Here is a 14,190-nt window from a genome sequence, read left to right on the forward strand (position 1 = left end):
CAAATCTGGGCAAAAGGCAAAGGAAATAAGCAGTTGAATGCTTATTGATGGAGTTTTGCGACAGTTATGATTACACCCCCTTATTACTGTAGGTAATATCGTTCTTTTAGTTAATCTAATCTAAAAATCTGACTCTCTCTCACAGGGGAGAAGAGTGGCATTTCCCTCTCCAACAGCAAAAAGAGAGAACTTGTATCTGGTGTTTTCACTGCGGTCATGCTGAATATTTCAGACTATAATGACTTTTCAATTCAGCAGTGGCATCTCACAGGGTCACACACATACACAGAGACACACACAGACACACAGGCAAATACATACACGCGTGCATGCACAAACACACACACACATTCATGTTTCTCAAAACTCATTATATTTACAGCCATCACAGATATAATGCCTACAGACCATGAGCAAAAGGTGTTTGTCACCACAGAGTATACATGTACAAACACTTAATATCGCAGACACACAAACACACACAAACACACAAACACATGTGCGCGCATACACATAAACTTGCGTGCCTTTAGATTTGTTCCTGCAGGCCTCTATTAATCTCAGGGCAAGGTCTGGCAATGATGTGAAAGAGGAGAGAAAAGAAAGAGAAGATTTAGAGAAGAGAATAATCCTTCCCGCTCTGGCGCTCAGGTAACTCACTACCATAAGGATCATTACCCAGCTTTGAGTTAGAAAGCTGTCAGCGCTCAACAGTGTGATTAAATGTTGTTGTTTTCTGTCACTTCAGCTCAGGCAACAATAAAATACGTGAATGAATACTACTTGAGGAAAAAGAAGTACAGTGAGTGCATGAGTCTGTGTGTGTGTGTGTATTTGTGTGTAACCTTTGATCTGTAGCTGATCTATTTTCTCTCTTTTGTTCACTTCCCGTTCCTTATCTAGCACTGTCACTCTCTGTGTATCACTTCCTGTGCAGATGGGGAAGTGGCTGTTTACTTCCTCTCCTGCTGTCTGTTGATATAAATGTCAGAAATATGTTTCACATATGTCAGATGTAAGTACTGTGCTAAAACATACCAGCAATCCCTGTGACTCTTTTCTATTTTGTACTTTTTCTGCTTAAACAGCTTTCTGTAGAAATTGTGAGGAATCACTATTTTATGGTTGAAGTCTCTATCTGTAAAGTTGTTTCGGTGAATTAAACAGAAATTTACTCAGTATAAATCTGCTATGTCTCATTATAAACTGGCAGTGATTTGGCATGTTGCAGGTTCACAGTGGGATTAGTTTTAACAGAGATTGAACACATAGCACACAGGATGATAAGTCTCAGACATGCCAAGTTTGACGCTGAGCAATATGACTTGACCCCCTCTATGACCCCTTGACTGCTCGTGCCACGTTTAATTGGCCCTGCCAGTACAGAACTGCACCTTTTTCACCTGCAGAATTTTATGTCTCAGATGTGACAGGCATGCAGCAACTGTTCACACATTCATAATCAGACTAGCAATGGTACTGTACCACCATGTGCACAACTTGACAACCTCACTAGCAATGGAGCTGTACTCAAACAGGATAATCAGACTAGCGATGGAGCTGTACTCAAACAGTGATAACAGACTAGCGATGGAGCTGTACTCAAACAGTGATAATCAGCCTAGCGATGGAGCTGTACTCCAACAGTAATAATCAGCCTAGCGATGGAGCTGTACTCAAACAGTGATAATCAGACTAGCGATGAAGCTGTAGTCAAACAGTGATAATCAGCCTAGCGATGGAGCTGTACTCAAACAGTGATAATCAGCCTAGCGATGGAGCTGTACTCAAACAGTGATAATCAGACTAGCGATGGAGCTGTACCCAAACAGTGATAATCAGCCTAGCGATGGAGCTGTACTCAAACAGTGATAATCAGCCTAGCGATGGAGCTGTACTCAAACAGTGATAATCAGCCTAGCGATGGAGCTGTACTCAAACAGTGATAATCAGACTAGCGATGGAGCTGTAGTCAAACAGTGATAATCAGCCTAGCGATGGAGCTGTACTCAAACAGTGATAATCAGCCTAGCGATGGAGCTGTACTCAAACAGTGATAATCAGCCTAGCGATGGAGCTGTACTCAAACAGTGATAATCAGCCTAGCGATGGAGCTGTACTCAAACAGTGATAATCAGCCTAGCGATGGAGCTGTACTCAAACAGTGATAATCAGACTAGCGATGGAGCTGTAGTCAAACAGTGATAATCAGCCTAGCGATGGAGCTGTACTCAAACAGTGATAATCAGCCTAGCGATGGAGCTGTACTCAAACAGTGATAATCAGCCTAGTGATGGAGCTGTACTCAAACAGTGATAATCAGCCTAGCGATGGAGCTGTACTCAAACAGTGATAATCAGACTAGCGATGGAGCTGTACTCAAACAGTGATAATCAGCCTAGCGATGGAGCTGTACTCAAACAGTGATAATCAGAATAGCGATGGAGCTGTACTCAAACAGTGATAATCAGACTAGTGATGGTGTTGAGTTCACCCTTCAATAATCAGTCTAGGTATAACACCATATTCACAGACTGATGACAAACCTAGCAACATCCTCCATGCACAAAGCCCAATGATAAGCTTTGCAACAGCCTACATGCATAGTGCAAACATCAACCTATGTAAAGATAGCATCATGCTTACAGCTTTACAAACAGCCTAGCAATGGTGCCATGCCCATAGTCTAATGATCAGCCTAGCAATTGTACAATGCTCTTAGCCGAGCGATCAGTCTAAGCAATGGTGCTGTGCTCATAGCCTAGCGATCAGCTTCGTGATGCCCCATGCCAACAGCTTGACAATCAGAGGCCATGTAAAAGGGTCTTACTGACTTGTTCTTCCTGTGTGGGACATCTCACTCTTGTCATGCTGCCATTTAGTACCTGCCTTGGGTTAATCTTTTTTGTGATTTTGGTGTTTTGTCGGAGGGCAACAGGAGATTTCCTGCCTCGTTATCATTCGCTTAAAAACAAAAGTGGGCAAAAAGCATGAAAGACAGCACCAAACATCATACTCTAAATTATTTTATTATGTCTAGATGGGCTTAAATGGCTAGGCTAGATGAGCTGAATGGTTTGTTCTCATAATTACGGAGCTTATTCTCATGGTGTTATCAAAATGTAATCTTCACCATGCATGAACCAAACCCACCAAGGCTGACGATGACAAACTTTAATCCAGGATAAAACTATATGTTAAAAGCTGAAGAGGTTCAAAGATAGATTGTTTGGGAACACCTGTCATAGATTCAGAAGAACATAGTACAGCACATAGGTCACAGGGATAACACAACAATAGTACAGCTCTGTACAAAACACAGCCATGATACAGCGACAGTACAGCTCTATACAGAACAGTAATGGCACAGTGATAGTACAGCTCTGTACAAAACAGTCTTAACAGAGCGATAGTACATACAGCTCTGTACAGAACACAGTCACAACACAGCGATAGTACAGCTCTGTACAGAACAGTCACAACACAGCGATAGTACAGCTCTGTACAGAACACAGTCATAACAGTGATGACACAGCTCTTTATGGATCATTCTTCAATGCATGACAATTTCCTTGAAGACAAGATGCTTGGCCATGTTGGAGTACAAGTGGCCATAGCAACTGGTAGCAACCCGCTCATTTTAGTGGTCAAACACAGGGGTCAAATTAGGCCTTGATGAGATGGCATAAAAAAAATAATAAAAAATTCATATTGAAATCAATAATTTGGTATCCAACGAAAGTCATGATCGAAAACACTAGCAAGATGTTGATTTGCACACATGACCTAGAGAGATCCTGACATTCACACCTAAGGTCTTCATCTTTATACCTGAGGAAGTCCTCATTTTCACACAACCATGGCCAGATTTTCAAATTTGAGCAAATAAACTCCTGATTGGTTACACTTTGTCAAGTGTGGCACAGACACAAAATGAAATAAAGCTGATTATTATGCTGCCTCATGTACTCATATCCATCACCAATCAGAGAATAACCTTTGCCCCAGCAGCTGAGCCAAGCTTATGGTAGTGTGAAAGGAAGAAAGGAGGAAAGGAGGAAGGAAGCGTGGGGTGTCCTGAACTGAAGAGCTCCTTTACAATGCTACCTCAGCCCAGGAATCATACTCACAACATCCTAATCAGGTAGACTCTTGTAGCTGATTAAATTGATTATATAGGCCTAATAACACCATCTGACAGACAGAGGCCCCGCTGTATTCACCAGAACCCTGTTCAGTTCCATCTACAGTGGCTGAGACGAGAAACTGAATTGTTAATATCGTGTTGTTAAAATATATAGTGGCTGATTTACAAAGACTGTTAGCATGGGCAAAACCCTTTAGCACAAGCAAAACCAATAAAATGACCAATGACTGGTATTTATTTTACATCAATCATTGGCCGTAATTAGTTTTATATGTGCTAAAAGGATTTGCACATGCCAAAGGCAAGCTCTTAGAAAATCTGGCCTATAGTTTTCAATGAGGTGAGAACTGTTCATGGAAAATATCTGACCACTTCAAAGAACTTCCACTGGGAGTCTATGGTAAGGCTCATCAAGGTACTGTTCTAGTGTGCGGATGCATTGAATCTGCACTGGTCCAATGCCAACTAGCAGCCCTGAATGGTGACACACAACTGGCTCTAGCATCACCAGATTTAGCAAAGTTTGAAACAATTGCGGCTTTCCTGACAGTGCCCATTAAGTAAAGCTTGGAGCGAGCAGATGAACACTTCATTCAAGCATATTGATGCAGCAGCTGTTAGTATTAAGTAGAGGAATCATTGGCAACTTGGGGCATGACTACAAGGGGAAGTACTGCTCTCAACAAACTGAATGATTTTGTGCCTGAGGAAACAATACTATACCAAACAATACCTTATCCAGAAAGGAAGTCCGTTGTAACGTTTGTAACTTTTGGAAATGCTATCAAAATGTGCCGATTTTATCCATCTGAATATTTGTTGGAATTGCCTGGAACATTATGAAATCCTTATTTCTTAAATAGGCTTCTCTCATTTGATAGCTATAATATGTTTAAATGGACCAACAAGCAGTAATATCGATCTTATAAGAATATGCATAGTTTTTTTTCTGTCGCGGCTTTCCCATTATACATTGCTTCTGTGATCATGTTCAAGAATAGCACAGTAGCACTTTCAAAGCTGAGAGAGCGTGACAGTAAAGGCGGAATCCTCTGCCAACACCCTGAATTCTTCAGGAAATGTACACTCGGTGAGCACTTTATATCAGTATTTATTAGACTTCTTTTTTTAGATTTATTGCTGCTTTAGCCTATCCAATTAGAGGTTTGACATGTCGTGGTTACAGAGAGGCTCTTCTGCTTACCACTGTCATAATGCGTGGTTATTTGCGTTACGGTCACCTTCCTGTCAACTTCAACCAGTCTGGCCCTTGTCCTCTGACCTCTCTCATTAAGAACGGGTTTTTGCCCGCAGAACTGCTGCTCACTGGACGTTTTTGTTTTTTGCACCATTCTCTGCAAACTCTAGAGACTGTTGTGCAGTGGTGCAGTGTTCTAAATTAACACCAAAAACAAGGAAAACGAGTGCCACTCATGTATCCACATTTCCTATCCTGACAGTATACAGTATGTAAATTCAAACATGTTAGCTTTTGTTAACATGTTTAAACATGTTTAAAACAGTAGGCAGTCCAGAGCCAAGAAACCAGGTGAACCAGATTATCTGTATATTCAGCGGCTGAAATTGACTGATTAAATATTAGCAACAATAACCCGCAGACCCTGTGGCACCGCCAGCTCAGAATCACTGATTTCCACAGTCATTATACGTAAAGTTTTGCATCCCTAGAGCTCATTAGCCTTTGTAAATCCACCTTGTTTGACTTTTAAAACCCTCTATAATTACTCAATCAGTTCAGTGAAGCATTCCTCTAATATCTTAAAGGTTGTTCAGGAAAAAAAAAAAAAAAAACCCCCACACAAAACACAGATTATGCCGTGTCTACTTCAAAGTCAGAATATTTATCAAGACACAGGACAGCACATGAGAGAGAGCCTAATTCCTCAGAGCAATCCATGGGGGAAATATAGCTGTGTGCCCTCTTTAACAGCCTCAGAATTCACAAGGGCTCACTCATGCTTTAAATAGTTCAGAAAAATTAGGAATAATTACATTCAACGACACACTGTAGAGCTGGATGTAATTACAAGTTAGACAAACCCACGATGCCCCAGGACATTATATTGTCCTGGTGTAGGATAGGCAAGCCCTGCAGGCACAGTGACCCTACAGGACTATGATAGGTAAGGCACTGTGGTTCTCCTGAACCAGGTTAAAATCTGCCTACTGTGAAAGATCAGTGGCACGAGTGTCACAGAGGGGGGGGATTGACAGACTCACCCTGACAAAGTTGTCGGGAAAGAGGCCCCTGCGCCCATCCACCTCACCCTCCCACCAGCCTCCGTCATCCTTTCTGATGTTGCTGATGATGTCGCCTACAGAGATGGTCAACTCATCGTCGTGCTGGGCCTTATAGTCAAACTCCACTATGGCTTCCACTGTAGAGGGAGAGAAACAAGACTTTTAATCCAGAGATTTCTACGAAACTAAAGTACAGATTCAAAGCTACAGAATGATGAGTAACTTACCAAGATTGACCAAATACTTTGGCCATAATATTAAATAGAACTCGCAGTTCTGAAAAATCCGTTTTTTTCACTTTTACATTCTCAGCACAAAATTCACTTTTAGAAAAGGAATTGGTGCTTTACATGGATAGATTTGGATAGTGCTTTACTCCATCAGTAGGATCATTTTGAGAAATGTAAAACAAATATGAAATAAATATTTAATATATACAAAAACACGTTTTACTCTTCTCATTCTCTGTCAATTTTTGTATGTCCCTTCATCATTCTGTGACTTCAGTACATTACGGGGCAGCCTGTAGCTTAGGCTAAGGTAAATGACTGGGACCCAGAAGCTTTGTGGTTCAAGCCCTGGTGTAACCACAATAAGATCAATGCAGCTTTTGAGCCTTGAGCAAAGGCCCTTAACCCCACATTGCTCCAGGGGGGAATGTTCCCTGCTTAGTCAAATCAACTGTACTGTAAGTCGCTTTGGATAAAATAATCAGCTAAATAACTAATGTAATTAAGAGCTGCTCTCCCTATTGTGTTAAATCATATAAAACCATACATCAGCAATTTGAACAATTGCTCCCATTCTAAACTACTCATAACTAGGGGTGTGAACGGTTAAATGGTTAACCAAAATTGATTTGTAACCGGTTACAAAAAATTGATAACCGATAACCAATATTTTTTTTTTCTGAAGGTGAAATTGTAAGCACAGTTTAAAATAAATGCACGTTCATCACCAGGCGTATTATTGCAGTTCTAAACTAGCAATCGACTAGCTTCAGTAGTTCGAGCAAGCAATCTGGCCATTTCAAGGGGTTTAAAATGCAAACACCATAGGGAATTGAATGCTACAATATGAAAGTTATCAAATAATTTCAGAAGCTGTTAACTCATGGCTTATTGTAACGTTATGTCGTTTCTTAAGGTTCACAGAAGATCCTTGTTTATTCATTGTCACGCGAAACTACCGGCAAACTGAAGGTAGATTTCCACTATGATGTAGCCACATAAAAATGAACAAAGCAATACATCATTGCTCAAATGTTGCACAATATATTACAATACGCTGTTTACATTTACAGTGTTTTAAATATGTAGCTATTAGTTCACTTATGGCTTATTCTATGGGGTTTCTTCATCCGTGTTTATTCGTTGACACGCAAATTTGTTGACAATACCAGCAAACTGAACTTCGCTTTCCACTATGCGGTATATATAAATATTAAATAAATAAAGCAATACATTATCATGAGGCTATTTATCCATCGGATATTGAAAGCGAAAATTCTCACGTTAATCTCACCACCACGCCATTGTCCCACGCCATATAAAATGTATTGGCATATAAAATATAAGTTTACTGTGAGAATATATCAAATTGTACAGAGACCTGCACTGGCATGAAAGTACAATCATTCGACCAGTCGCCTATGGTAAAATAGACCCGGTGTTATATTATATCAGGCAAATATTGCGTGACCACAGAGTGCACAACCCTGTCTGTCAAAAAGTTGTTAACAGCAGCATATTCACAGATTTCATGCCAATCAAGTCTATCAGGCAGAAGCCACAGAGAAGAGGGATGAAAACATGAAGAATTATCATTTTAACCGATGCATTAAAAAAAAAAATGACATGATTGACCAGCATAGCCTGGACGTAAACTACAGGGATTTAACTACAGATTTCTGCAACTGTGAGGTTACACTGCACAATGTCAATGTAAATTTAAATATTTAATTTGGCAATTAGGCTGACTTACTATTATCTGACTTACATCAATTTTGCCATTTAACAATTGAGATGGCCCAAAATAAAGTTTGAAAATACAATTAAATTTAAAAAAAAAGAAAAAGAAAAAAAGATACGTCATCTAGCGGTTTAAACGGTTAACCGTTTAAAAAATTGGATGGTAACCGGTTACTAGAACTGATTTTTTGTCACATCCCTACTCATAACATGATATCCCAGGATGCAATTGCATCTAAAAGCCTGTTGGACTAATGCTACCTGATGGCTGAAACATTCCCATTGTTCTTAGGAGTGGTGTGGGGGCTTATTTGCATTGAAGGTTTGGAGGACTAACAGGGAGGACTACATGGAGAAAGCGGGGAGTGAGTACAGTGCAAGCACACTTGAAGTCACAACATGTTGTGTTTTTTAATGCCACCAGTACGGTAATAGTACACTCACACGCAACATAAAAATAACGAAATTGATTATGATCGCTAAATTGTCATTCATTGTGTTCAGAATTCTCTAAATAAATTACGATGGATGTGCCTTGAGACACAGCTCAAGTTGCCCTTAACCTACATATCTAGGATCAGGTTTCCCAAACCCAGTTATTTAAACATTGTACAATAATACATGAAGCTGACCCTCCATCTGCAACCAGGTGGCAACTTTTAAATCATTATTTGTGAAATGGCAAAGATTTTGGCTCTTTGATCTTTTTGCTCTCATTAATCATATGTTGAACAGAGGATGAAATTATGGTACAAAAAAATAATAATCTGGCAATGCTGTTTGTCATGTCACTCCTTCTCCATTACTGAAAAGTGATCCCATAATAAAATGTCTTTCTGGTCTGTAAAATTGACGTGGCCGCGATGTGGATGGTTTGTTTGCATCTGGTCACAAATCTACAAAAACTGCAAAGGCTTTACTAGTGTTTAAATGCTATGATATATAGTTTACTGGTTCCAATGGCATTAATAAATGCATGAGCTCCTGTTTAAAGGCTATTAGATACAGTTTTTAAGAGCTGTTACTGTGATTTAAGGATGTGACACAGTGTTTTAAGGCAGTAATGAGACATGATTTAGAGATAAGCAGAGAACACTGCAGGCAATCCCACAGAGGTCTCCATCACTCACTGCTGCTGCTTCTGCCTCTGAATCACTGTCTTAGCCCAGCGCCTTCAACTTGCATCTAATTACAGTACCACACAGTAGAGGTCTGCATTGGGATGGGAGATATTTAGTGTACTGCGGGTGGGAGCAGGCAGCCAGTCCCACGGTACCACAAATATTTAGCAATTTATATGAAAATGAACAAAACCATGTTTTTACCATGTACAATAGCGTATAGCTAGTTGTTAAATGACATTCTTTCATGGTTTCCCCAGAACGGTGGATCATCGCATTTACATTTCAGCCTGTCTCAGGCGGCCAATTATCAGTCGGTCACTCACTTCGCTTGCTTTAGTTTGAATCAAATTAATCAGTTATCATGTCTGAAATAAGTACCTCAAGCGTGGAAATAGTGTTAAAGTGAGTAAACCAAAAATCACATTGACTCATTTTCTCTTATTCAGAATTTTTTGAACAACATTTACAAATAATTCCGAGAGCCTTGCCAGGCATGTCCGCGCAGCTAGCCTGGCACACTAAACTCGGATCAAACTTTCAAACTAGGTATTGCAGATCAAATATGAATCAAGATTCAGCAACTGCATTGCTTATTTTAAGCCTCAAATGTTTTCAGAAACATATTTTAATGGACAGTTTTGGAAGAAAAAGACAAAGTTTCCATATTATTATTATAAACATAGGAACCACAGTCAACCCAATCAGGTATCAGTCATCCTTTGTTCTTGTTAATGCCATTGGCAATCTAACCAAAGCAACCCACCTACAGTACTGTATATACTGTATTATAACGGACATCGTCATTTAAGACAGTTATCTAGTGAGTTGTAGAATCCAACGCACACACTCATAAGCGCCCTCATTCACAAAAAAGTAAGAGAACTTTATGAAACGAATATGAATTCTTTCATGAGCCCCATTGTTTGGATGTTTCCTTGTTAACAGGTTTCAGCATTGAGGATGTTTTTTCTTACCGTGGTGATAAAACAAATATACAGCACTGACAGACATGAGGCAGCCTTCACACTGACAGATGAAAGTCATGGAGGTATAGAAATTAGAGAGGACTATTAGTAAGGCAATTAAGAAATGGCTAGGAGTGGAGTGTTTAATGTTGCATTACATGATAAGGGAATTTTGGAGCTGCCCGTAACTCGTGTTGTAGAAGAATTTGAGAGTCCAAAAGTCAGTTTGAAAATGGCAACGGCTGGCTCAAAGGACACGGTACTGCTCCAGTCGTCAAAATAGGGAGGAAGGAACCCAAGGGAGGCAGCCCTGACATTCGGCAACAGAAAGAACAGAGGTGCATGATGGCTACTTCTCAAGCAAAGCAGGGACAATGGATAAGATGGGAGAGTGTAGAAAGTAGGTAGATCAGCTACATGACTTGTGGGCTATGGAAGCGAGCCAATTGCTCCTCTCGAAATTTGGCATATGTGGTCGATCTCAAAGAAAAGCAATAAAAGAACTATCAGAAGCAGCTGAAAGAGCCAGTCAGTGGTTGTGGATGAAGAGTGGGCAGTCTAGTTGAGGGGCATCTTAAAGTACCTCATGGCAGATGGGTAAGGCTCATGGTTATTTAGAAATCCATATAGGACCAGTGGCACTGAGCATGCATTAACAGTGCCAGTGGGGTTATCACAACCTCCGTCACTGGGGAGGTCTGTGTAGTACTGGCAGTCTGTGCATGTACTGTATACTACTGTTTGGCAGTATGGTTGTTGGCAGTGCAGTGATGTTATGGATGACTAGCATACTGGTGGTGTGTAGTTATGGAGATGGTTGGTAGGTAAGGCTTGTAGTTATTCAGAAATCCATATGTGACAGGTGGCAGTGCCAGGAAGGTTTGATACAATTTTAGTCACAGGGAGCTCTGTATGGTAATAGGGATCTGTGAATGGAGCACACTAGTGTTAAGTGGGCATCTGATGTCGATATGGAAGTGGGTCAGTCTGGGATGCTAGACTTCTGGAGGTGGGGGACCCTTCTGGAGGTGTCCTGGGCTTAACCCTCTGGGGTTGGTGGTGTCGCCGGTGATACCGACATGATCAGATCAACTTTCCTTTCTAATTGGATGATTAACTTTGTGAGATTTTACCATACAGATGCAACAAACATATTTAAAGAAACCTTAGAATCTTGACTTCACAATGCACCTATATTGACATATAATATGAATAGTTTTAAAACGTTTTAAATTAGATTAATAAGGCCACTACTCATTAATATCTGAGTTTCGCTCCGTTTGAATTTGGCCCTTTTCATTCAAATTGAAATGAGGTGATAATTATTCTCAGGCAGGGGAGGGGCGATGCCATGTGCGAGAATAGCAGCTGTAAACCACAATAAAACCATTGCATCTCAAAATAATACATGCGTGATGTGTAGTGGCGTAGCCGGGATTCTAAAACTGGGTGTCCTCGCACAATCAATATTAGCATATTGTATGTTCGAGGAAAAAGCAGAAATCCATCCATCCATCCATTATCTTAACCCGCTTATCCTGAACAGGGTCGCAGGGGGGCTGGAGCCTATCCCAGCATACATTGGGCGAAAGGCAGGAATACACCCTGGACAGGTCGCCAGTCCATCGCAGGGCACACACACCATTCACTCACACACTCATACCCATGGGCAATTTAGACTCTCCAATCAGCCTAACCTGCATGTCTTTGGACTGTGGGAGGAAACCGGAGTACCCGGAGGAAACCCATGCAAACACGGGGAGAACATGCAAACTCCACACAGAGAGGCCCTGACGGGGATTCGAACCCAGGACCTCCTTGCTGTGAGGCGACAGTGCTACCCACTGGACCATCCGTGCCGCCAAAAGCAGAAATAACTTAGCTAAACAGACCAACTCCAAGAGTAAGAGTATTTCTCACAATTATATTGGTACATACGTGTGCTGTATTGCAACTTCTCTGTGTTTGTCTGAATATTCAGTAATGCGCGTTTGTAAGTTACCACTAAAATAATACCTCTGCATTTTTGCAAGACTTGCATACTCTGCACTTCCACATGTTGTTTTTTCCCAATGTCAATCCTGCAAAGAGTGTAATGCCCCCTTGTGCTTGTAACTAAACAGGAACTGTTTTGAAAAATGGCACGCAAAACATTCAGCTGTTTGTGAATGGCATGTTCATTGTATGTAGTTTGTGTGGTGATTTCAATAAATTCCTGAATCAAATTTTTAAAATTTGTTTCTGTCTTCTAAATGGCTCGCTGAGTATAGAGATAGGGAGGGGTCAGGCCAGGTGTGAAAAACCTACTTACCTGGCAGGACCACATACCACATAAATATTCACTGGAGAAAGACCGCTCCGTCAGTGAATCACTCCATGCCGCACGAGCAGCCTCCCTCTCCTCTGTCCTCATTCTTCTAGATCTCTCTGCTGCCTTCGACACTGTGGATCACTCCATCCTCCTGTCCGCCCTGTCAGGAACGGGCATCTGTGGCACAGCCCTGGACTGGATTGAGTCCTACCTCTCTGAATGCTCCTTCCAGGTTGCCTGGGCTGGTACGGTATCGACACCTCGGCCCCTTGCCACAGGAGTTCCCCAGGGCTCAGTCCTAGGCCCGCTTCTTTTTTCTCTTTACACTCGTTCCCTTGGCCCTGTGATCACTGCACGTGGGCTATCCTAGCACTGCTATGCGGACGATACCCAACTCTTCATCTCGTTCCCACCATCTGATCCACAGGTTTCAGCCCGTATCTCTGCTTGCCTGATGACATCCAGAGCTGGATGGACAACCACCATCTAAAGCTCAACCCAGGTAAGACTGAAATGATATTCATCCCTGCCATTACCTCTCCCCATCTGGATCTCTCCATTTCCCTCGGGGATACCACACTCACGCCATCACCCAGTGCAAGAAACCTCGGCGTGGTGATGGACAGCAGACTGTCCCTCTCCGAAAACATTGCGGTGGTGACCTGGTCATGCAGGTTCTTCCTATACAACATACGGAGAATCCGCCCCGTTCTCACCCCCAACTCGACCCAGCTCCTGGTCCAAGCGATGGTTCTATCCTGCCTGGACAACTGCAATTCCCTCTTGGCTGGCCTCCCAGCGTCTGCCATTAGACCCCTCCAACTTATCCAGAATGCAGCAGCTCGTCTGGTCTTCAACCTTCCCAAATACTCACACGTCACCCCCCTGCTTACTTCCCTGCCACTGTCATGGCTCGCATAAAATTCAAAACATTGGTGCTAGCCTTCCAAGCAGTTAAGGGGTCTTCCCCAGCTTACCTACAAAAAATCATCAGACCCTACACCCCTGCCAGACCTCTTCGTTCAGCCTCCACAGGCCGCTTGGCACCTCCCCCTCTCCAAACCTCCACCTCACGCTCACGACTACTGTCTGTTCTGGCTCCACGGTGGTGGAATGAACTCCCTGTTGAGGTCAGAACTGTAGAATCTCTCCCCACCTTCAAGCGCAAACTGAAGACGCACCTCTTCAAGCAGCACCTCTCCCCGTCCCTCCCTACCTCCCTGTGAACCTTAATTGTTGTCTTTCTGTCATTTACTTTGTGTTTCGGTATTTTTAGTTGGCTCGGTAAGCAGTGTTTGGATAGTTAAGTTTGGTCACTTTTGCTTTGTTGTTTGTTTGTTTATTTGTTTAAAAAAAAAAAATTCAAATAGGCCCTGGTCCTTATCTTTGTTGTGCAGGTAGCAGTTGAAAT

At 41.8% G+C, this 14,190-nt stretch overlaps 1 protein-coding gene across 5 annotated transcripts in view; it reads right to left on the bottom strand.

Annotated features, from left to right (window-relative positions):
• The window catches only part of sh3kbp1 (SH3-domain kinase binding protein 1), a 93,798-nt gene that overhangs the window by 56,831 nt on the left and 22,777 nt on the right, over positions 1-14,190 (bottom strand). For all 5 annotated transcript variants that reach the window (XM_061238276.1, XM_061238275.1, XM_061238273.1 and 2 more), the window contains exon 2: positions 6,389-6,546. In XM_061238276.1, coding sequence (XP_061094260.1) covers positions 6,389-6,546 — 158 coding nt within the window. The remainder of the gene's footprint in view (positions 1-6,388; positions 6,547-14,190) is intronic.

Source organism: Conger conger, chromosome 4, assembly GCF_963514075.1.
Source record: "Conger conger chromosome 4, fConCon1.1, whole genome shotgun sequence".
Taxonomy (NCBI): Eukaryota; Metazoa; Chordata; class Actinopteri; order Anguilliformes; family Congridae; genus Conger; species Conger conger.